The sequence below is a fragment of the Hyperolius riggenbachi genome, chromosome 11 (assembly GCF_040937935.1).
Source record: "Hyperolius riggenbachi isolate aHypRig1 chromosome 11, aHypRig1.pri, whole genome shotgun sequence".
NCBI classification, from domain to species: Eukaryota; Metazoa; Chordata; class Amphibia; order Anura; family Hyperoliidae; genus Hyperolius; species Hyperolius riggenbachi.
Window position 1 is genome coordinate 251,135,513 of NC_090656.1, and position 23,120 is coordinate 251,158,632.

Consider the following 23,120-nt stretch of genomic DNA (forward strand, 5'->3'; position numbering starts at 1 on the left):
GATGCACTGCTCTGATGGATTTTAGATTTTTCTCCGCCCACAATAGGATTTTTGAGGTCTGAGACCATAAAAGATGACTTTTCGTTCCTCCTTGCCTGTTGATGTATGCCACTACACTGGCGTTGTCTGAACGTACTAGAACATGACAGTGGCTGATGTAATTGCAAAAGTGAAGTAGGCCCATCCATACTGCCTGTAACTCTCTGCTGTTTGACGATCTTCCTTTCATCAAAGTGGACCACTGACCCTGTGCTGGTAGTGAGTCTATATGAGCCCCCCATCCCCAGGAGCTGGCGTCTGTTGTCATGATCTTTTCGACTGGAGAAAACCACGGTCGACCTTCTGACAGACGAACTGGATTCTGCCACCAGCTGAGAGCTGCCTTTACTCTGAAAGGAATTAGCAATCTTCTTTCTAAGGACGTCACCTTTCTGTTCCAATTCTTTAGGATCCAATTTTGCAGTATTCTTGAATGGAGTTGTCCCCACTGGACTGCAGGGAAGGAGGAGGTTAGAAGACCTAGAACTGACATAGCCCTTCTTAGCGTAATGGCACCTGTGGTCTGAAAAGAAAGAACAGTATTAAGAATAGCAGTTATCTTTCTCTGAGGCAAAAACACTTTCTCATCACAAGTAGAAATAACAAAACCTAAATATTCCATAGTCTGTTTAGGTTGAATAGATGATTTAGACCAGTTAATAAGCCATCCTAGAGATTGGAGCAACTCCAGAGCTGAATTAATCTGGATTTTCAAGGAATTTACTGAGTCACCCCAAAACAAAAGATCATCCAGGTAGGCCAAAACATTAATAGATCTTTTCCTCAAAACAGCTAAGACCTCGGACATGACCTTCGTGAACAACCAAGGAGCCGAGGCTAATCCAAAAGGTAAAGCGTTAAACTGGAAGTGCCTTACCTCTTCCTGAATGCTGATGGCAAACCTTAGGAACTGCTGAGACCGTAGCTCTATCGGGATGTGTAGATAGGCGTCCTTGAGATCCAATGATGCCAGGAAGCAATCCTTCTGTAACAGACTTATAACAGAGGTGATATTGTCCATCCTGAATCTTCGATATTTTACGGCCTTGTTCAACCCTTTCAGATTGAGGATGAAGCGGAACTCCCCCTGAGGCTTTTTTACAAGAAAGACCGGTGAATAATATCCCTGACCCCTCTGGCATGATGGGACTTCTCTGATAACTCTTTTTTGTAGTAACATAGTCACTTCGTTTTGTAATGCCCTTGCTTGAATCTCTGTCTTTGGTCTTTGATTTACCCAGAACCTTCGAGGGGGGGGGGGGATACTGAAATTCTATGGCATACCCTTCTAACACAATTCTCTGTAACCAGAGATTTTGAGGAAGAAGGAGCCACTGCTCGTAAAAATGGGCCAGTCTTCCCCCCACCGGGATCCTGACGTCATTGTTTATTTTGCTGGGAGGTATGGGCAAAATTTGATTTGGCTTTCTGAGGCCTACTTGGACCCCATCTCTTTCTCGATGAAGTCTTGGGGTCTTGTTCAGGTTTAGAGGAACGAAAGGAGCGTTTGGGTGGAAAGGTCCTCCTTTTAACAGGAAAATTCTTTTTAGCATCAGCAGTTCTTTCCAAAGTCTGCTCTAACTTAGAGCCAAAAAGAAATTCCCCCTCACAAGGTAGACTACATAATTTAGAGCGGGAAGAGTTATCTCCCTGCCACGTCTTTACCCATATACCACGTCTAGCAGAATTTACTAAGGCAGTGGTCCTGGCTGTCAACTTCACCGTATCATCTGCTGCATCAGTGAGATAATTGGTGGAATTGAATAGTTTTGGAAAGTCCTTTAATATCTCCTCCCTAGGAACACCAGAAGCAATCTTGTCCTGTGTTTCCATCAACCAGTATTTCAGGGACCTACCCACTGCTGTTGAAGCTACTGCAGGTTTAAAAGTTAGTGATGAGGACTCCCATGCTCTTCTGAGGAGATTATCCGCTTTTTTGTCAATTGGATCCTTTAAGTTTCCAAAATTTTCGAACTGCAAATCTGTTTTCTTTGACACCCTGGAAAAAGATGGGTCAAGCTTGGGAGATGTACCCCAGAATTTCTGGTCCTCCGCACAAAACGGGTATCTACGATATAATGACCGAGGCCAAAAGGCTCTCTTTTCAGGTTCATCCCACTCCTTCTTAATCATATTTTTTAGAGAAGAATGAACTGGGATAAAACTGGACTGGGGATCTGACAAACCTTCGTACATCTGATCCAAGGGTGTCAAAGTCCTCTGTTCAACTGTAATACCCATAGCCGTATGCATATCAGATAACAGATTCTTCATTAGGTCTGGAGAAAAAGCAAATTTCTGCCCTTTGTCTGGTCTATCCTCAGCGGAAATCTCTTCAAAGGAAGATATTTCACCCTCCTCCCCAGAATTTTCTGACTCCTCTGAATCCTCTCCCCTCTTTCTCTTAGGAATAGATAGGGAAGGTATAGGGACAGTGACATCAGGAATAGCCGAAGTGCCCTCCATAGGGGAAGTGCCCTCCAAAGGGGGAATGTCTTCCATAGGATCTGCTACCGCTGATGAGGATGATGCTATAGCAGAATCCTTAATTTCTTTTATGGCTGAAGACATCTCCGAGCGCATCCATCCCATTAAGTCTTTGAAAACTACTGGGGATTCATCCTTGACAATTTTATCTGTACAATACTGACATAATTTCTTAGATGAAGGAGCAGATGAGGATATGCGATTATTGCAGATAGCACATCGCCTTTCTTTGGAGGATGATGAGTGTTTACTCAGAGTGGACTGAGATGATTTATCCTTTTCCTTATCTTTGTCAGCTTTTGGAAGTTTAGGCTGAAATATATAGATAAGAAAAAAACTATCAGTCCCCTCAGTGTAACTTAAACAGCATATTCCGCAGAAAAGACACAAACAATGTCTCACCAGAGAGGGTTCAGAGCCAGTCCCTGCAGATTGCAGTGAGGAAAGGCCTGCGGCGTCCTCCATGATCCACCAAACAGCATTGAGTCATGGACAAACAACAGATCTTTTTTAAATCTTACCCTCCTCCTCCTTAATTGCCAGCAGCTGCCTCTGTGTCCAGCAGCCAATCGCCGTAATGATCACCGCTGCGGGCCTGCAATCAGGCCTGATCCTGTGACCAGTCATGTGGGACGCCTGCACATGACGTCATCGCGCTTCCGCCGGAACTTCCGGTTAGCGCTCTGCCGTCCATAAAACTTCCGCACTCCAAGGAGAAGCCTCCACCACGCTGGGCGCATAGCACACTGAGTCCCCTGCTCAGCCCGTCATTGCCTGCCCCACACGCTGCACCTGCCACCTGACATGGGAGCACAGAGACCCCTCCATCCGCTCCTGTCCGGGACAGGAAAAACAACTGAGGATCATTGTAAGTGGCTTGTATTTATACATGTACTGCTGTCCATTATGCAAATTTGTTTGTTTAATAGCTTCCTGTCCAGAATTGGGAGGGGAGACAAGTCTCAGAGGAGGGGTGCTGTCCCAGGTAGTGGCGGATCGGCGACGAGCGGCGGCGATCGAATGTTACAAGCAGCTAGCAAAGTGCTAGCTGCATGTAACAAAAAAAAAATTATGCAAATCGGCCCAGCGGGGCCTGAGAAATCCTCCTGCGCAGGTTACCCTGAACTGAGTTCGGGATAACCGGCAAGGAGGTTAATATAATTTTTTTTAAATTATGGGCTTGTAAATAGTGATGGACGCAAATTTAAAAAAATGCACTTATATTTTCAAATAAAATATCGGCGCCATACATTGTGATAGGGACATAATTTAAATGGTGTAATAAGCGGGACAAATGGGCAAATAAAATACATGGGTTGTAATCACCGTAGCATGTATCAATTTCAAACTATAATGGCCGAAAACTGAGAACTGATTTTTTTTCCCATTTCTTTCTTAATATTCCTGTTAAAATGGATTTAGAATAAATTCATTCTTAGGAAAATGGATCACCCAAAAGAAAGCCTAATTGGTGGCAGAAAGAACAAGATATAGATCAATGCATTGTGATGAGTAGTGATAAAGTTATTGGAAAATGAAGAGTTGCTCAGATGCAAAAAAAAAAAAACAACCACCACCCTGTGAGCTTAAGTGGTTAAAGTAAGTCTGAGACAAATGACCTATTTGGCTCTTACTTACCTCAGGCTTCTTCCAGCCCCACATAGCCTGCTAGGTCCCCCGGTCTCCTCCCAGTCCCCTCCATTATGTCAACCCTGGTAAAGTCTGACTGGCTCAGCCGTGGACTATTGCGCATGCATGGTCCCCGGCCGTGTGCCTCCTCAGTGGGGAACGTTCTGCGCACTTGCACTTACAAGTCTTCAAGAACAAGTGACACCCATGCTAATAAAAAAAATATATCTATATATAAGTAGATAAATACTAGCTCTACTTGCATAACAGATGTATTGTGCTATCCATGTAATGATTCCTGTGAATTTTATAAAGGAAAAGCAGAAAATCCTATTCTAGGCAGTGGCCATCTTTGTTACCTATGACCTCCAGACATAATTTCCTCCTTTACTCTTTTTTTTCTTTTTTTTCTCCTCTTGCTAATTGTGTGTTTGTTACCCGCCCTCCTCCCAGAGGCTTCAGACACTCCCACTGAGGTCTGTACTAGGAAGTGCTCTGTCTTATGTCATTAGGAGGGGGAAATAAAGGGAAGAGGAGGAATATATTATAGATAAAAATATCCCCCCAGAATGCAACTGTTTGGCAATGGCAATTAAAGGGCCAGTGCTCCTAAGGTATGTGATAATTCCAAACCATAACAGCAGAAAAAGTTTTGAATGCAGGATTAGCATCTTTATCACTGAATACACTCAGACCAGTAGCTGTTGAAATTTGATTTTTATAGTGACAATCCCGCTTTAACTACCTGCCATCGCAGACTTTAATGGGGCTGACAGGCGATGAGGGTTATTTTGGTACTTATCGCCGAAGCTGGGCGCTGTCATAGCAGTAATGCTATCAGGGCTGTGGAATCTGTCCAAAAATCCTCCGACTCCTCAGTTTAGGATTCCACCGACTCTCCTCTAGTTTGCATATTACAATTTTGTTGATTAAAAGTATGTGACATGAAATTCGTCTCTTAACTGCCAACGCTTAGGAATTTTACAAGACAACTGAAGTGAGAAGGATATGTAGACTACTATATTTATTCCCTTTATACTTAAACTAGTCCTTGGTAAGAGTACTTGTAAAAGGTACAAACCGGAACAAAGAACATCTATCAGGCCCTAGGCAATGTAAGTGTGGGTACATGTAAGAGTGATGTGCAGGTACTCTGCAGGGGAATGAGGGGATTTCTCCTCTATTACACATTCTTCATGCACAATCTGAACATGGATCAGGCCCTAGGCAATGTAAGTGTGGGTACATGTAAGAATGATGTGCAGGTACTCTGCAGGGGAATAAGGAGATTCTTCCTCTATTACACATTCTTCATGCACAATCTGAACAAGGTTTATGGGTGACAGACAACACCTCTGTGTTCAATGTGCACAGCATTCTCAGTGGATTCCCTGCAGCTCTGTGGGGAGTGCATATGTAGAGTATAGTACTACTGTGTAACAAAGTAAACCTGAGACAGATGAAATTAACGTTTTATACATACCTGGGGCTTCCTCCAGCCCCCTTCAGGCTAATCACTCCCTCGTTGTCCTCCTCCACCACCTGGATCTTCTGCTATGAGTCCAGGTACTTGAGCCAGTCGGGTGTATTGCGCAGGCACACACTCCGCCGCCAGGAGCATACTACACCTGTGCAGCACTGTTGCGCAGGTGCAGAATGTTCCTGGCTGTGGGAGCGGCATGCGGCCGGACAGCGCTGACTGGCTGAATTACCAGGACTCATAGCAGAAGATCCGGGTGGTGGAGGTCAGCGAGGGACTGATTAGCCTGAAGAGGGCTGGAGGAAGCCCCAGGTATGTATAAAGCTTTACTTTTCATCCCTCTCAGGTACCCTTTAATTTGTAGTCACCAAACCAAATTTTAACAACATATCAAATTATTTGATTTCATGAGCAAAGAGAGTACATACATTTGCATGAATCAGAATCAACGCAGAATTATTTCCATCTCATTGACCATCTCTATTAGTGACACGGCTACACATCAGGATTTATTCTTACAGCATAGATGTTATTTAGTATATATAAGAGATTCCTGTGTACACATCATATATACAGCCACAATCAGATGTGTATATCTGACCTTAAAAATACAGGGACTGCTTTATTGAAGCAGCACAAGTAACTAATTTTGATTGGTTTATTTCATTTTTGTGGACTAAGCACAGCTATTACTGTATATATACTGTATATATACATTATTTTTAATGACTATTATCTGAGAAATAGAACATTTTATCATATTTTCTATTTTAATTACAGTTACAAATGTATTAGGAGTCTGAGTCGGTGCATTTTTTCCCAACTCCAGGCACCCAAAATTACCCGACTCCACGACTCCGACTCCACAGCCCTGAATGCTATGCTGTGTACCCCACGCAAGAGCGATCACCAGACCCCAACTTACACAACTCAGAGGGGGAATAGTATTTAGCACCGCCGGGGATTTGAGCGGCAGCAGAGTGAGCCATCATTTGGCTCACCCTGGGCCCAGCTCACCGGTGGCGCGACCTTACGTACGCCTGACAAGGCCACAATGCAGGTGACTGAGAGCACAAGGAGAGAACTAACATGCTACGGGAGGCTGGGAGAAGCCATAGGGTTAGTAAAAGCCAACTTTTACCAACAGGTTTACTTTAAAATTAATGACAACTTGATAATATAAATGTAATTATTCCTGACCCATATCCATAGTCCTTTGATGTGTTTGGTGAAAACGTGTTCTCATTTCTGTATATTTTTATGAAGATACTTAACTGCGCAAAGTTGTTAGACCTTCAATGAAATTTATGGCGAAACAAAAATGGTCCCATTACCTCCTCATTAATGCCTAGCTTTAGCAAGGTGTTTTCCTTTTGTTACATTGTGCATGGACTTCTGCAGTCATTCTCGATCTGGTGTTCTTGTTGACCATGACAGACCCCATATTTGTATTTATCTCGCAGTTATTCCAACATCTTTGTGACGTCTCCGAGTCCCGATAACCTGCACACCCTGTTTGAGTTCATTTTCAAAGGCTTCGACTCTCTGCAGTACCAGGTGAGATGCCCTCTCCAGCCGCTGCTCTCCCGCCTCTGTGTTTCATGTGGTCTATTGTCAATGCGTTTCCTGTTCCTCCCCTGTGTATAGGAGCATCTGGACTACGAGATCATCCAGTCCCTGAACCCGGAGTTTGAGAAAGCCGTGGTCCGAGTCAACGTATTCAAAGAGCACCGACAGACCATTCAGGTGAGCAAAATGTTCCAAACAAAGCATGAGTTGTTTAACGTGGACCTGAACTCAGAAAGTCCTCTTTTCTCTAAAAGATAAGCAACAGCAAAATAACCTTTAACCTCTTGAGGATCACAGGTTTATCCCTTCCACAGTGATCAGGCGATTCCCTCCCCCCCCCCCCCCCCCCCCCACAATTCAGCACTGCACAGCTTTAACAGTTTATTGCACAGCCAAACAACTTGGCGCCCAAATGAATCTTACCTCCTTTTCTTGTGACAAATAGGGCTTTCTTTTGGTGGCCTCTGATTGCTGCTGTGATCATTAGATTTTATTTTATTTTTTTTATTAATAAAAAATGATTGATTTTTTTTTTTTAAATCTATTACGTAACGCGTAAAAATGTACTTGTTAACGCCCGTGATAGCTTCCTGCACCAGTGGCAATGCGTAAAAAGGTTCGCATGGTGGCAAAAACAAAACTAGCTGGCAGCGGGGCACCAGAGGAGCCATGAGCAACTGCAAAGGCACAGGATGGCTGCAGGGGGCTGGTAGATGCCCCAGCTAAGTGAAACTCATGATTTTGTTGTTTTTTTGTTTTTTATTTTGTTTTGAGTTAAGGTTCCCTTTAAAGAGACACTGAAGCGGAAAAAAAAATGATGCTATAATGAATTGGTTGTGTAGTACGGATATTTACTTGAACATTAATAGCAAAGAAAATATTCTCATATTTTCATTTTCAGTTATATAGTGTTTTTTATAACATTGCCTCATTCTCTAATATTTGCAGTTTACACACTACTCAGCATTCTAAATGATTTTACAGAGCAGGTCAGTGAACTATCGACCTGTCCTCTGGGGAGAAAAAGAAAATTCAGTGACTGATAGACAGAGCTCTCTGCAACTTTAGTCGTGGAGCTCAATGGCTCTTTTGCATAGATAACTGGAGTTTCTTAACTCTTCTTGTACTGGAAACAATATTAGACTTCTGTCTCTGGTCCTAATGTTTTATTTCTTAGCTGTGCTACACATACAAATCCTTATATCCTTTTTTTTGTTTTGCTTCAGTGTCTCTTTAACCACTTGCCGACCGCACGCTTATACCGTGCGTCGGCAAAGTGGCAGCTGCAGGACCAACGACGCACATCTGCGTCGCCGGCTGCAGGCTAATTAATCAGGAAGCAGCCGCTCGTACGAGCGGCTGCTTCCTGTCAAATCACGGCGGGGGGCTCCTTGAATAGCCTGCGGGCCGCCGATGGCGGCTCGCAGGCTAAATGTAAACACAAGCGGAAATAATCCGCTTTGTTTACATTGTACGGCGCTGCTGCGCAGCAGCGCCGTAAGGCAGATCGGCGATCCCCGGCCAATCAGCGGCCGGGGATCGCCGCCATGTGACAGGGGACGTCTTGTCACAGGCTGCACAGGACGGATAGCGTCCTGTGCAGCCCCGATCACCAGGGGGCCAGGTAGGAGAGGGGGGAAGCGGAATTTCGCCGCGGAGGGGGGCTTTGAGGTGCCCCCCCCCCCCCCCGACAGCCACACGCAGGCAGGAGACATCGGACCCCCCCCAGCACATCATCCCCCTAGTGGGGAAAAAAGGGGGGTGATCTGATCTCTCTGCCTGTTGTTTGATCTGTGCTGGAGGCTGTAGAGCCCACCCAGCACAGATCACATAATTCAATGCTGGTCCTTAAGGGGGGGTAAAGGGTGGGTCCTCAAGTGGTTAAAGAAAACTGAGCACAGGTGTTTTTTTTGTTTTTTTTTTTTGTTTTTTTACGAATCTCCTCATAAGGGAGTCTGGTAATTAGGCATGCAGTGTGGTACAAGAACAGCCAGTAGGTTCACTCGGGGACCTGATGGAAGACTCATGAATTGTACCTAGCCAATCACAAACCTATCCGCATAGTCCAGCCTAGATAACATGCATATCTCTCTGACAGTGGAAAACGCCAATCCATATACCAGCAAGCCCACCCCTGTCATGTAAAAATTATGCTGACGTAGAAAGTGCGCACTTCCGGATCGTAGAACATGCGTCACTTCCGGTCCGGGGGCGTGAATCGCACATTACTTCCTGATTCATTTGTCTAAGATGAGCTCTGCACGCTGGTGTTGAAAATGAGTTTGAGCGGCCACACCCATCACCTAGCCACGTGGCCAGGCTGATATGTTTGTGATTGGCTAGCTATGATTCAGGAGTCTTCCGTCATGTTCTCTTGTTGCTATCTCATTGGTGGTGTTGGATTTGATCCTGTTGGCTGTTCTTGTACCATGGTACTAGAAATATGTGTAAGGTTTGCTTTTACCGTGTGGCTTTCAACAAGCTTGACACTGACTAATTTATGATTTTAATATTGAAAGAAATACAAGCAGTTATTGTTTATGTAATTACATTTTAACTACAGTTGCTTTTTAATAACTATTGTTAATGTTGTGGCGGTTTGGTTGCAGTACATACACCCGGGCGGATGCGGTGAAGTTGGGTTAATAACTATGGTTAATATTGTGCAGGTTTGGTTGCAGTACATACACCCGGCAAATGCGGTGAAGTTGGGTTAAGAACTATGGTTAATGTTGTGCCGGTTTGGTTGCAGTACATACACCTGGCTGATGTGGTGAAGTTGGGTTAATAACTATGGTTAATATTGTGCCGGTTTGGTTGCAGTACATACACCCGGCAGATGCTGTGAAGTTGGGATGATAACTATGGTTAATGTTGTGTTGCAGTACATACACCCGGCAGATGCTGTGAAGTTGGGATAATAACTATGGTTAATGTTGTGCCGGTTTGGTTGCAGTACATACACCCGGCAAATGCGGTGAAGTTGGGTTAAGAACTATGGTTAATGTTGTGCCGGTTTGGTTGCAGTACATACACCTGGCTGATGTGGTGAAGTTGGGATAATAACTATGGTTAATATTGTGCAGGTTTGGTTGCAGTACATACACCCGGCAGATGCGGTGAAGTTGGGATAATAACTATTGTTAATGTTGTGCCGGTTTGGTTGCAGTACATACACCCGGCAGATGCTGTGAAGTTGGGATGATAACTATGGTTAATGTTGTGTTGCAGTACATACACCCGGCAGATGCTGTGAAGTTGGGATAATAACTATGGTTAATGTTGTGCCGGTTTGGGTTCAGTACATACACCCGGCTGATGCGGTGAAGTTGGGATAATAACTATGGTTAATGTTGTGCCGGTTTGGTTGCAGTACATACACCCGGCAGATGCGGTGAAGTTGGGTTAATAACTATTGTTAATGTTGTGCCGGTTTGGTTGCAGTACATACACCCGGCAGATGCGGTGAAGTTGGGTTAATGACTATTGTTAATGTTGTGCCGGTTTGGTTGCAGTACATACACCCGGCAGATGCTGTGAAGTTGGGATGATAACTATGGTTAATGTTGTGCTCTTTTGGTTGCAGTACATACACCCGGCTGATGCGGTGAAGTTGGGTCAAGCGGAGCTGGTGGTGATCGATGAAGCTGCTGCCATTCCTCTGCCTCTAGTGAAGAGTCTGATGGGACCCTACCTGGTATTCATGGCGTCCACCATCAACGGGTGAGCTCATACGGAGGGGGAACGGGGACGCTACAAATTACCCTCTGTGTTAGAGTACAAGTATAATAGTGTAAGAGGTGATGTTTAAAGAACAAGCGACACCCATGCTAACCTAGAAATGAAAAAAACATATATAAGTAGATAAATACTACTTCTACTTACATAACCGATATCTTGTGCTATCCACGTACTGATTCCTGTGAATTTTATAAAGGAAAAGCAGAAAATCCTATTCTAGGCAGTGGCCATCTTGCCAAGCTAATGCTGACATCATATCCTCCCTGACTCTTGTTCCCCCCCCCCTCCCTTCTCTTGCTCATTGTGTATTCATTAGCTGCCCTCCTCCCAGAGTCTTCAGACACTCCCACTGAGGTGTATACTAGGAACTGCACTGTCTTTTTTTTTTTTTTTTTTTTTTCCTTTTCTCCTCCAATCGTTGAGTCATCCCAGCCTTGCTTGTAAACACAAGTGAGCAGGATCGTGTTTCAGATAAGCAGCTAGGCTGGGAACTAAAGGGAAGAGGAGGAATATTTTATAGATAAAAAGAACCCCCAAGCATTCAACTGTTTGGCACTGACTATTAAAGGGCCAGTGCTCCTAAAGTATGTGATGACTCCAAATCATAACAGCAGAAAATGTTTTGAATGCAGGCTTAGCATCTTTATCCCTTAATACACTCAGACCAGTTGCTGTTGAAATTTGATTTTTTATGGTGACAATCCCGTTTTAAAGAGAAATCATAACAAAGGATTGAACTTAATTCCAATCAGTAGCTGATGCCCCCTTTCCCACCAGAAATATTTAGCTTTTCTCGAATAGACCATCAGGGGGTTCTGTATGGCTAATATTGTAGGAAAACCCCTCCCACAGTGTGATGTCATGGCCATGGTCCTGACAGTTTGATATCTGTGAACCTTGTTGCATTGTGGGAAATGAAATCTGTTTACAACTGCCAAGCAACCAGCTTGAAGGCCAGTTTTTGATGGTGCGACGCACCTCTAACGCCAGATTATGGTCTGAAACCCGGCTTTAGCCTCATCACGTTGTTAGTGGGTGTGTTTATAAATTATAGATAATGTCCCTTTGCACAATCATGTCTGCTAGCAGGAAAGATGACCTGCAGGGTCCCAGTGGATCAAACAATATGAACAAATTACATGGCGAATATTGATCAGTAATGTATCGCTTTATTCCCCCTCTACAATCTTTTGGTAAAGTTCCTCTGCCTGCCGGCTGCTCCTGTAGGCTTTCCCTTACCATTGTATGGAGGAGTGACTCGCCTTACATTATCTCTCCATCTCTTCCAGGTATGAAGGAACGGGACGCTCCCTCTCGCTCAAACTCATTCAGCAGCTCCGGCAGCAGAGCGCCGAAAGCCAGGTCTCCATCACGGCTGAGAACAAGTCCACGAGCAGCCAACGCCTGGCCTCAGGTGCGTACAGCAATGTGATCGTGTGTGGTGCTGCCCTTCTTATTGGAACAAAGAAGAATCCAATGAGAAAAAGGAGTTCCGTCCAGCCACACAGAAAGCAATATTGTCCTGTTTCAGCGATGGAACGCACGCACGCACGCACACACACACCTGCACACACACACACCTGCACACACACACACCTGCACACACACACACCTGCACACACACACACCTGCACACACACACACCTGCACACACACACACACCTGCACACACACACACCTGCACACACACACACCTGCACACACACACACCTGCACACACACACACCTGCACACACACACACCTGCACACACACACACCTGCACACACACACACCTGCACACACACACACACCTGCACACACACACACCTGCACACACACACACACCTGCACACACACACACCTGCACACACACACACCTGCACACACACACACCTGCACACACACACACCTGCACACACACCTGCACACACACCTGCACACACACCTGCACACACACCTGCACACACACCTGCACACACACCTGCACACACACCTGCACACACACCTGCACACACACCTACACACACACCTACACCTACACACACACACACACCTACACACACACACACACCTACACACACACACACCTGCACACACACACACCTGCACACACACCTGCACACACACCTGCACACACACCTGCACACACACCTGCACACACACCTGCACACACACCTGCACACACACCTGCACACACACCTGCACACACACCTGCACACACACCTGCACACACACCTGCACACACACCTACACACACACCTACACCTACACACACACACACACCTACACACACACACACACCTACACACACACACACACACACACACACACACACACACACCTACGCACACACACACACACACCTACGCACACACCTACACACACACCTACACACACACCTACACACACACCTACACACACACCTACACACACACCTACACACACACACACCTACACACACACACCTACACACACACACCTACACACACACACCTACACACACACACCTACACACACACACACACACACACACACACACACACACACACCTGCACACACACACACACACACCTGCACACACACACCTGCACACACACACCTACACCTACACACACACACACCTACACACACACACACACACCTACACACACACACACACACCTACACACACACACCTACACACACACACCTACACACACACACCTACACACACACACACCTACACACACACACCTACACACACACACCTACACACACACACCTACACACACACACACCTACACACACACACCTACACACACACACCTACACCTACACACACACACACACCTACACACACCTACACACACCTACACACACCTACACACACCTACACACACCTACACACACCTACACACACCTACACACACCTACACACACCTACACACACCTACACACACCTACACACACCTACACACACCTACACACACCTACACACACCTACACACACCTACACACACCTACACACACCTACACACACCTACACACACCTACACACACCTACACACACCTACACACACCTACACACCTACACACACCTACACACACCTACACACACCTACACACACCTACACACCTACACACACACACACACACCTACACACACACACACACACACCTACACACACACACCTACACACACACACCTACACACCTGCACAGACGCACACACACACAAATACACTACACACACACCACACACACTCCTGCACACCTGCACACACGCGCGCACACACACACAAATACACTACACACACACACACACACACCACACACACTCCTGCACACCTGCACACACACAAATATACTACACACACACATAAATACACTCTGCGCACGCACACACACGCACACACATGCAAAGTGGAATTCTAGTCAAGATTTCTCACAGATGTCCAGCAGATTAGCCAAACAATAAAAATGTCTAACTTAAAATAAAAACAAACTGTTAGAGCCAGCTCACACTTTAACTACTTCCGTACCTTTTAGTCTCTGCCCCCTTAAAGTGTAACTGTCCGGCATAAAATCAAAAATCAATTCTTTATTTTTATCTGGTAAACTAGCAATAAGGATGATAACCAGGCAATCCAAAAGGTAAAATCACTATTACTTTTCTTGTTGATAAATGATCAGTCCCCAGTTTAGCTGTCTCTCATTTGGTACACACAAAATTTGGTACACAAGAAGGAAGTTGTGGGGCATGCTGGGTTGTCCTTTTCCTGTTCCTCTCTGATTGGCCAATAATTCTCATGTTGAGAAAATGCAATTTAGTTGAGGCTGGGCAATGCATACCCAGATCATTTTGACTTGCTAATTTTTTAAAGTAGCTTACAAGCCGAGAAAGTGTGTGCGCCTCTGGCATACACAATCAGGCAGAGGAGCGTAAGGGAGGAAATGACATCAGGATTAGCTTCAAAATAGCAAAAGAAAAAATGGGAAATGCTAAGAAGCATTTTCTCTTTTCACTGTAGAAAAATCACTACAATCAAAACATGGACAGTATAATACATGTGTTATGTAAGTAGAGCAAGTATTTATCTACTTTATATATGTGGGGTTTTTTTTCCTGAGATAGTATGTCTGACAGCTCCTCTTTAAGGACCAGAGAATGCCGGTACCACAAAACGGCGCCTCCCGATGAATCGCCGCGCATACCTGCCAGTTGCGCCGCTCTGTCCACACCGCAGGCCCCCTTTCTGCCCTACCTATGACGACAGAGCTGTGTGAGCTGGTCTGGAGCCGCTTCCATTGGCTCCTGATGCTGTCAATCAATGTAAGCCAATGGGATTGGGTTAAGGTGGCCATACACTGGTCGATTTGCCATCAGATCGACCAACAGATCCCCCTCTGAACGAATCAGAGAGGGATCGTATGGCTGCCTTTACTGCAAACAGATTGTGAATCGATCTCAGCCTGAAACCGATCACAATCTGTGGAGCTGCCGCCCCCCCCTCATACATTACCTGATCCGGGCCGGTGCGTGTCCCCTGGTCTCCGCTGTCTTCTTCTCCGCGCTGGTCTCCAGCTTCACTGAACTTCCTGTCCGGGAAAGTTTAAACAGTAGAGGGCGCTCAACTGTTTAAACTTCGTGTCCGGACGGGAAGAAGTGAAGCCTGCTGGAACCCAGCGGAGAAGGAGCAGCGGTGACAGCAGGGACACGCGCCGGCCGGACCAGGTAATGTATTGCCACTAGCATCGGTCGTCGGACATTCAAACGCCGCTATCGACGCACTCCCGACCCACCGGCAATCGAGCAAAATCTTCCGCATGGATGGATCGACGAAAACGATAGATTTTGGACGGAAATCGATCGTTCTGTTTGCGCAACGATTTCACAGCAGATTCGATCAGTGATCGAATCTGCTGTATATCGACAGGAAAATCGCTAGGTGTATGGGCCCCTTAACAGTGATCACAGGGTTAGGAGCCAATGAAATTAAATTGGTTCCTGACCACAGCTCTGTCGTCATAGGTACGGCAGGGCAAGTGATCTGCGGTGGGGAGAGAGCGGCGACGGGTATTGAAATCTACCTTCTGTCAGAGCCGTGCATCCACAAGCAGGAGGTAGACTTCAACAGCGTCGGACCGGAACCAGTTAAAAATGTATCCATGCGATACTTTTTTTAAAGTTCCGCTTAAACGCAGGAAGCGGATCCTATATTAAAAATGTTACAAAACACGATCCATGTGTCGTGGAATGCAAGACTGAACGCAGAATCCGAATTTGGAACTTTTTACCGGACGGGAAAATGCATCCAATGAAAGCTTATGAGAACAGACACTGTCAATTCTCACTAGGCTAGTCGCCGAGTCGCCCATTTTGCTTGCATCCACATTGCTGCCATGACGTCACACTCGTCTGTCCAGCAGCCCATCACCGCCGCTCTGTCCATTTTGAACAGTCCGGAGGGAGGTCGGGAGATCTTCATTGGGCTGCAACAGACCAATGGGACTCCTCAGGAACAGGAAAATTCTCATTGGTTTACGTTGGACCAATAAAAATACTTTCTGTTGCTAGGGAAAATTGGCCTGCTGCAGCCTATGGAGAGCCGCATGCTTCTGCTGGCCTCTGGCTGTTGAAGGGACCGAGCGGCGGGACAGATGAGTAGTGATGCGTACACGATCAGCGCTGCGGATTTCTGTTCTGCATCCCCTCAAATGTGAACCGGCCCTTACTGAAAGGCTTAATAGACTGTGTTTCACTTTGCTATTATAGCAGATTGTTCTTATCTACTGCAATTAGTGATAAAATAACAAACACAGCAGAGAGATATTCCCTGCAGGATTCAGTGACTGTAAGCAGAGGAGAGATTTTATGAACTTGGATATACCAAAAATATATTATGGCCACTCCCACTATTTAAGCTAGGGTGACAGTGATTTTTAGGTTTTTTCTACACAGCTAGCATTGCTTTAGGACAAATACAAGTAGGACAACTGTGGGGACAATAGAGAATCCAGAGGCTGGTTTTTAGAGTCCATTATGTCAGACTGTAATTACACATTAAAGTGGATCCGAGGTGAACTTTTACTCATTGCATAATTGTGTTCCTTTCCTATAGTTTATAGGGCATTCCTCAAGCCAAATACTTTTTTTGTTTTGTTTTAATATTCTAATTCCCTATAAACTAAAGAAGCCACGCCCACAGCTTTTCAGAGAGCCAAGGCACTTTCAGACAGAAGCATGGGCTCATGGGAGCTCAGTCTGGGTAGTAGGAGGTGGAGGTATTACTAGCCAGAGATTTCAGAGGCAGAGGGGCGAAGAGAGGAGGAGGGGGAGGTATTACTAGCCAGAGATTTCAGAGGCAGAGGGGAGGAGGGGGGTTTAGGTTTTTTTGCTCAAAATGCAGATAAGCCTGCCTCTGTGTAATGTTTACAAACAACATGGCTGCTGTCATTGTATCACAGGAATAATTAATCATATTCGATTAAAGCTGTTTGCAGCTAGATATGCTGTGTAAACTATCTAAACTTTACATAAGGTATATAGACAAGTTACTAGTTATAGTTAGTTTTTCATCTCGGATCCGCTTTAAGGTGTGAAAATTCTTATGAGTGATGCTCAAACCCTGGCTTCTGTATGTCATGAGGGAAAGCGCTATGAACTAGAGACAGCTATGCAGGTTCTTGATCCGGTCAGTTAAAGGGGAACTGAAGAGAGGTATATGGAGGCTGCCATGTTTATTTCCTATTAAGCAATACCAGTTGCCTGGCAGCCCTGCTGATCCTCTGCCTCTAATACTATTAGCCATAGCCCCTGAACAAGCATGCCGCAGATCAGGTGTTTCAGACTTTAAAGTCAGATCTGACAAGACTAGCTGCATGCTTGTTTCTGGTGTTATTCAGATACTACTGCAGAGAAATAGACCAGCAGGGCTGCCAGGCAACTGGTATTGATTAAAAGGAAATAAATATGGCAGCCTCCGTATACCTCTTACTTCAGTTCCCCTTTAAGTAGTGCAGTGTGAACGAAGCAGTGGCACAACTAAGGCCCCTGGGGCCCCAGTGTGAGTTCGACATGGGGCCCCAAGCACTGTATTGATATGGAGTCCCAAGACTTACTGAGGACAGCTGCAGTGTCAGAGAGGAGTAAGCAGGGGAGGGGACAGCTGCAGTGTCAGAGAGCTGTAAGCAGGGGAGGGGACAGCTGCAGTGTCAGAGAGGTGTAAGCAGGGGAGGGGACAGCTGCAGTGTCAGAGAGGTGTAAGCAAGGATGGGGACAGCTGCAGTGTCAGAGAAGTGTAGGCTGGGGAGGGGACAGCTGCAGTGTCAGAGAGGTGTAAGCAGGGGAGGGGACAGCTGCAATGTCAGAGAGGAGTAAGCAGGAGAGGGGACAGCTGCAGTGTCAGAGAGGTGTAAGCAGGGATGGGGACAGCTGCAGTGTCAGAGAAGTGTAGGCTGGGGAGGGGACAGCTGCAGTGTCAGAGAGGAGTAAGCAGGGGAGGGGACAGCTGCAGTGTCAGAGAGCTGTAAGCAGGGGAGGGGACAGCTGCAGTGTCAGAGAGGTGTAAGCAGGGGAGGGGACAGCTGCAGTGTCAGAGAGGTGTAAGCAGGGGAGGGGACAGCTGCAGTGTCAGAGAGCTGTAAGCAGGGGAGGGGACAGCTGCAGTGTCAGAGAGGTGTAAGCAGGGGAGGGGACAGCTGCAGTGTCAGAGAGGTGTAAGCAGGGATGGGGACAGCTGCAGTGTCAGAGAAGTGTAGGCTGGGGAGGGGACAGCTGCAGTGTCAGAGAGGTGTAAGCAGGGGAGGGGACAGCTGCAGTGTCAGAGAGGTGTAAGCAGGGGAGGGGACAGCTGCAGTGCCAGAGAGGTGTAAGCAGGGGAGGAGACAGCTGCAGTGTCAGAGAGGCGTAAGCAGGGGAGGGGACAGCTGCAGTGTCAGAGGTGTAGGCAGGGGAGGGGACAGCTGCAGTGTCAGAGAGGTGTAAGCAGGGATGGGGACAGCTGCAGTGTCAGAGAGAGGTAAACAGTTGATAAAGGAATAGTACTATTCAATGCACATTCTTTACCAGCATAGCACCAATGAAAAGCCAATAAGATGGATGAAGGAGGGCCCCTCTAGTCCAGGGCCCCGGTGCGGTCACAACCTCTGCACCCCCTATTGACTACACCACTGGAAGGAAGGGTTAGCAGTGTGCGCATTTCTGTCATCGCAAATTCACTTTATAAAGCAAAGAAAAGAGGAGGCTTTCCTGCCCAGCAAATGATGTTCTGTTGCCACGATTAGAATGAAGCATACAATAATCTGAATAATTTGTCACGTGTAGACAAAGCTCTCTGTAGAGTAAAATGGAATTGTCATATTTGCTAACATTATAGGACACCTGAAGTGAGAAGGGTATGGAGGCTGCCATATTTATTTTATAATATGCAGATTGCCTGGCTGTCCTGCTGATCCTCTGCCTCTAATACATTTAGCCATAGCCCCTGAACAAGCATGCAGCAGATCAGGGGCTGGGACTGAAGTGTGACTGGATTAGCTGTATGCCTTGTTTTAGGTGTGTGATTCAGCCACCACTGCAGCCAAATAGATCAGCAGGACTGCCACCATATCCCTAATTTCAGGTGTACTTTAAAAGACAACTGAAGTGAGAAGAATATGGACACTGCCATATTCCTTTCCTTTTAAGCAATACCACTTACCTGGCTATCCTACTGATCCTGTGCTTTTAATACTTTTAGCCATAGCCCCTGAACAAGCATGCAGCAGACCAGGCATTTGACATTCTTGTCAGATCAGACAAGATGAGCTGCATGCTTGTTTCGGGTGTGTGATTCAGACACAACTGCAGCCAAGTAGATCAGCAGGACTGCCAGGCAACTGGTATTGTTTAGCTGCATGCTTGTTTCGGGTGTGTGATTCAGACACAACTGCAGCCAAGTAGATCAGCAGGACTGCCAGGCAACTGGTATTGTTTAACAGGAAATAAATATGGCAGCCTCCATATCCCTTTAAACTACAGGATTCCTCCTTTCACAGTGATGACCATTATTTTTTTTTTTTATCAGCGCTGTCAGGAAAAATGTTTTCACATAGGATTTGTTCCCCGTTTCTTTCAGCCCGGACCCTCCATGAGGTGACGCTGCAGGAATCCATACGATACGCCCCCGGGGACCCGATGGAGAAATGGCTGAACGATCTGCTGTGTCTGGACTGCCTGAACATCAGCAGGATGATCAGTGGATGTCCCCTGCCAGAGACATGTGACCTGTATCCTTGCTTAGTCATGTGACCCAGCCTTCTGGCCTCTGTGCCGGGTGTGTGAAAGAGGCCCTGTCATTCAGCAGATGTAGAGGAAGTGATGGCTCCTATACAATATAGAATAACTAATTTATTTAGGGAGCTTAAAGTGTACCTGAGACTAAAGGGGGGGGGGGGGGGAAGTATACATACCTGGGGCTTCCTCCAGCCCCTTCAGCCTCATCGCTCCCTTGCCATCCGTTTCTGTGCCTGCAACCTCCGCTAGGCGGCCCGGTAATTCCACCAACTGGCTCTAGTCGGTGCAGGCGCAGTCTAGCAGTGTGCGCTCCTGTGGCCGGAAGCATTCTGTGCCTGTGCAGTAGTAGTGCTCAGGCCACTCCCAGCGACTGGGGCGCACTTCTGGGCCACACCTGCGCAGTACACCCCAACTCGTGGTATTAACTTGGCAACTAGAGGAAGATCCAGGCGGCCCGGGAGTAGCAATCAGCCTGAAAAGGGCAGGAGGGAGCCCCAGGTATGTATTAAAAAAAAAAAAAACCTTCCCGTTTGTCTCACGTTTGCTTTAACTCAATAAAGCGCTCCGTCTCCTAGAGTCAGTTATACGGGTTTCTATACCGCTGTTCGCCCCAGTGTAGACTTGTAACACTCACCCCTCATAGAAATAACTACACCACATCTCGCGGGTCGGTGCTTTGTATCAGCGGGTAATTGTAAGTCGTGGACTACCTGTATTTAGAATATAAGATGCGCAGGGACTTTTCTCCCCATTTTTAGGGAAGAAAAGTTGCATCTTATACTGTATTCCGCAAAATATGGTAGTCTGGTGATGGTCAAGGCTAAATGTATACAATGCAATTAACATGCAATTAAGTGAGTAGCAAGTCTTTTTACAGTATACATATGGAAAATCAGATTAAGGGGGGCTGCTGAACTGAGTGAGAGAGAGAGATATTTGTAGGTAATTCTGTCACACTTCAGACACATCTGCTCTGCATGCTTATTCCGGGCTATGGCTGAAAGTATTAGAGGCCGAAGATCCACCAGATAGCCAGGCAGCCTTTCTATAGTACCATTTTAAGCTGATATATAATGTGAAATGAAAAACCAACAAAAATTCTCAGGCCTTTTTCCCCCATATGACATCACAAAGACAACAATATATATGAAAATATTAAATTTTATTAATAAAAGATATGTATCCAACGTATGTAACAATATACATGTGTGTGTATTTGTGTGTGTTGAGATATATATATGTGTTTGAATTCCGTTGTGCTGCATAAATTCCACAAGATCTACTTAACATCCTGCCATAGATATTATGTGAACCGGGACACGCTGTTCTGCTACCACAAAGCGTCAGAGTCCTTCCTGCAGCGGCTAATGGCGCTATACGTGGCGTCTCACTACAAGGTAAAGACAACTGATCAGTAGTGATAAGCAATAACTCCTCCCAATATGCAAATCTCCAGTGACCCAGGGAGGGGCTTACATGGAGCCAATCAAAGCTTCTCCAGCCCAGGTTTGCCCGACTCCATTCCTTGAGTGCCGACCCCATGCTGGTATCTTGTGGTGCGCAGAAGCCATGTTTCCTGCTGAATAGCGAGGGTCAGCGGGGGCTGTGCGTATTGCCAGCTTGCATTCAGATTTCATGCAAATTGCATTTAAAGTGGACCTGAACGCTTGCACGGGATATAAGGAAAACCGAGAAATGCACCCTGTATGTATTTAGTGAGTTTAGCTTGTCTAATCCCCCCTCATCTCTGACTAATCACAACTGTAATTTGATATCTCAGCTGTGTCAGCTGGCTGCCTCGGCAGAGCAGCTAATTTGTAAACACAGGATGTTAACCCTATGCCTGCTTCCATGAAAGCAGGAAGTAGACACACTGCAGATTTATAGCAAGAGTTCTATCAGCTGTAACAAATGAATGTTTTTCTGTAAAGGTTATTATGCTGTTGCTTATCTTTTAGAGCAGCGAGGCAGTTCCGAGTTCAGGACAGCTTTTACCTGGATTTGGGCAAATCACATTCGTCTGGAAGATGTGTAGGAGATGCATTAGGCTGGGAGCACACTTAGCAGTGCAGGAACGTCACATTTTTATGCATGTGTTTGTGCATTTGTATTGTGTGTTCCATGCGTTTTCTATGCATTTGCGGTTTTTTTCTGCATATGCGTGTTTTGCATGCTTTTTTACGCGTTTGTGGTTCGCATATACAAAACGCATATGCGTTTGTTCGTATGCGTTTTCCATGCGTTTTTCTATTGCATTTTATGCAAATCACTAGGAGGACAACAGGAAGCGGAAATGCATCAGAAAACGTTTTTTTTAACTGCATAGAAAAACCCATTACATTGCGTCCCCATTGACTTGCATTATATGCGTTGTTGAAAAATGTGAAACAATACCAGCGTTTAAAAAACATATATTATAAAGCGCATACAAAATGTATATGCGTTTTTTTTTATCTGTGTTTTTTGATGATTGACTAACATTGCAGGCAAAAACGCTGCGTTTTCCATAACACTAGCGTTTCTGCTAAGTGTGTTCCCAGCTTCTAGTTTGAATGCAAGTCTTAAAGTGAACCAGAGACGGGAAGAATGAAACAGAGAGCAGGGTAGGTGTTTTCTCTAATGTTCTCACTGATATATATGGTGACATACATGAGGGTGCTTCATCTCTGGTTCACTTTAAGTATTAGCATCTCATTGATGATCCATCTTGGTTAACCACACTTGCCTGATTAAGTTAATTAGAACTATACCAGAAATGTGTGTGGTTCTCGGCCTTTGAGGGACTGGAGCTAGATAACTATGCTTTAGCTGCTAGTTAACCATTTAAGGTTTTAGGACCTGAGTTTTTGTCACCTATACTTGACCTTAAAATTAGCGGTCAGGTGTGATCACTAGGGCGACACTTCGGGTACCCAATGCTGTATAGATGCATTGCAGT

The 23,120-nt window shown here is 45.8% G+C and overlaps 1 protein-coding gene across 1 annotated transcript in view; it reads left to right on the plus strand.

Moving 5' to 3' along the window:
• The window catches only part of NAT10 (N-acetyltransferase 10), a 66,626-nt gene that overhangs the window by 23,556 nt on the left and 19,950 nt on the right, over positions 1–23,120 (plus strand). The window contains exons 10-15 of the mRNA XM_068259691.1: positions 7,099–7,192; positions 7,283–7,381; positions 10,791–10,927; positions 12,235–12,359; positions 20,025–20,175; positions 21,483–21,579. Coding sequence (XP_068115792.1) covers positions 7,099–7,192; positions 7,283–7,381; positions 10,791–10,927; positions 12,235–12,359; positions 20,025–20,175; positions 21,483–21,579 — 703 coding nt within the window. The remainder of the gene's footprint in view (positions 1–7,098; positions 7,193–7,282; positions 7,382–10,790; positions 10,928–12,234; positions 12,360–20,024; positions 20,176–21,482; positions 21,580–23,120) is intronic.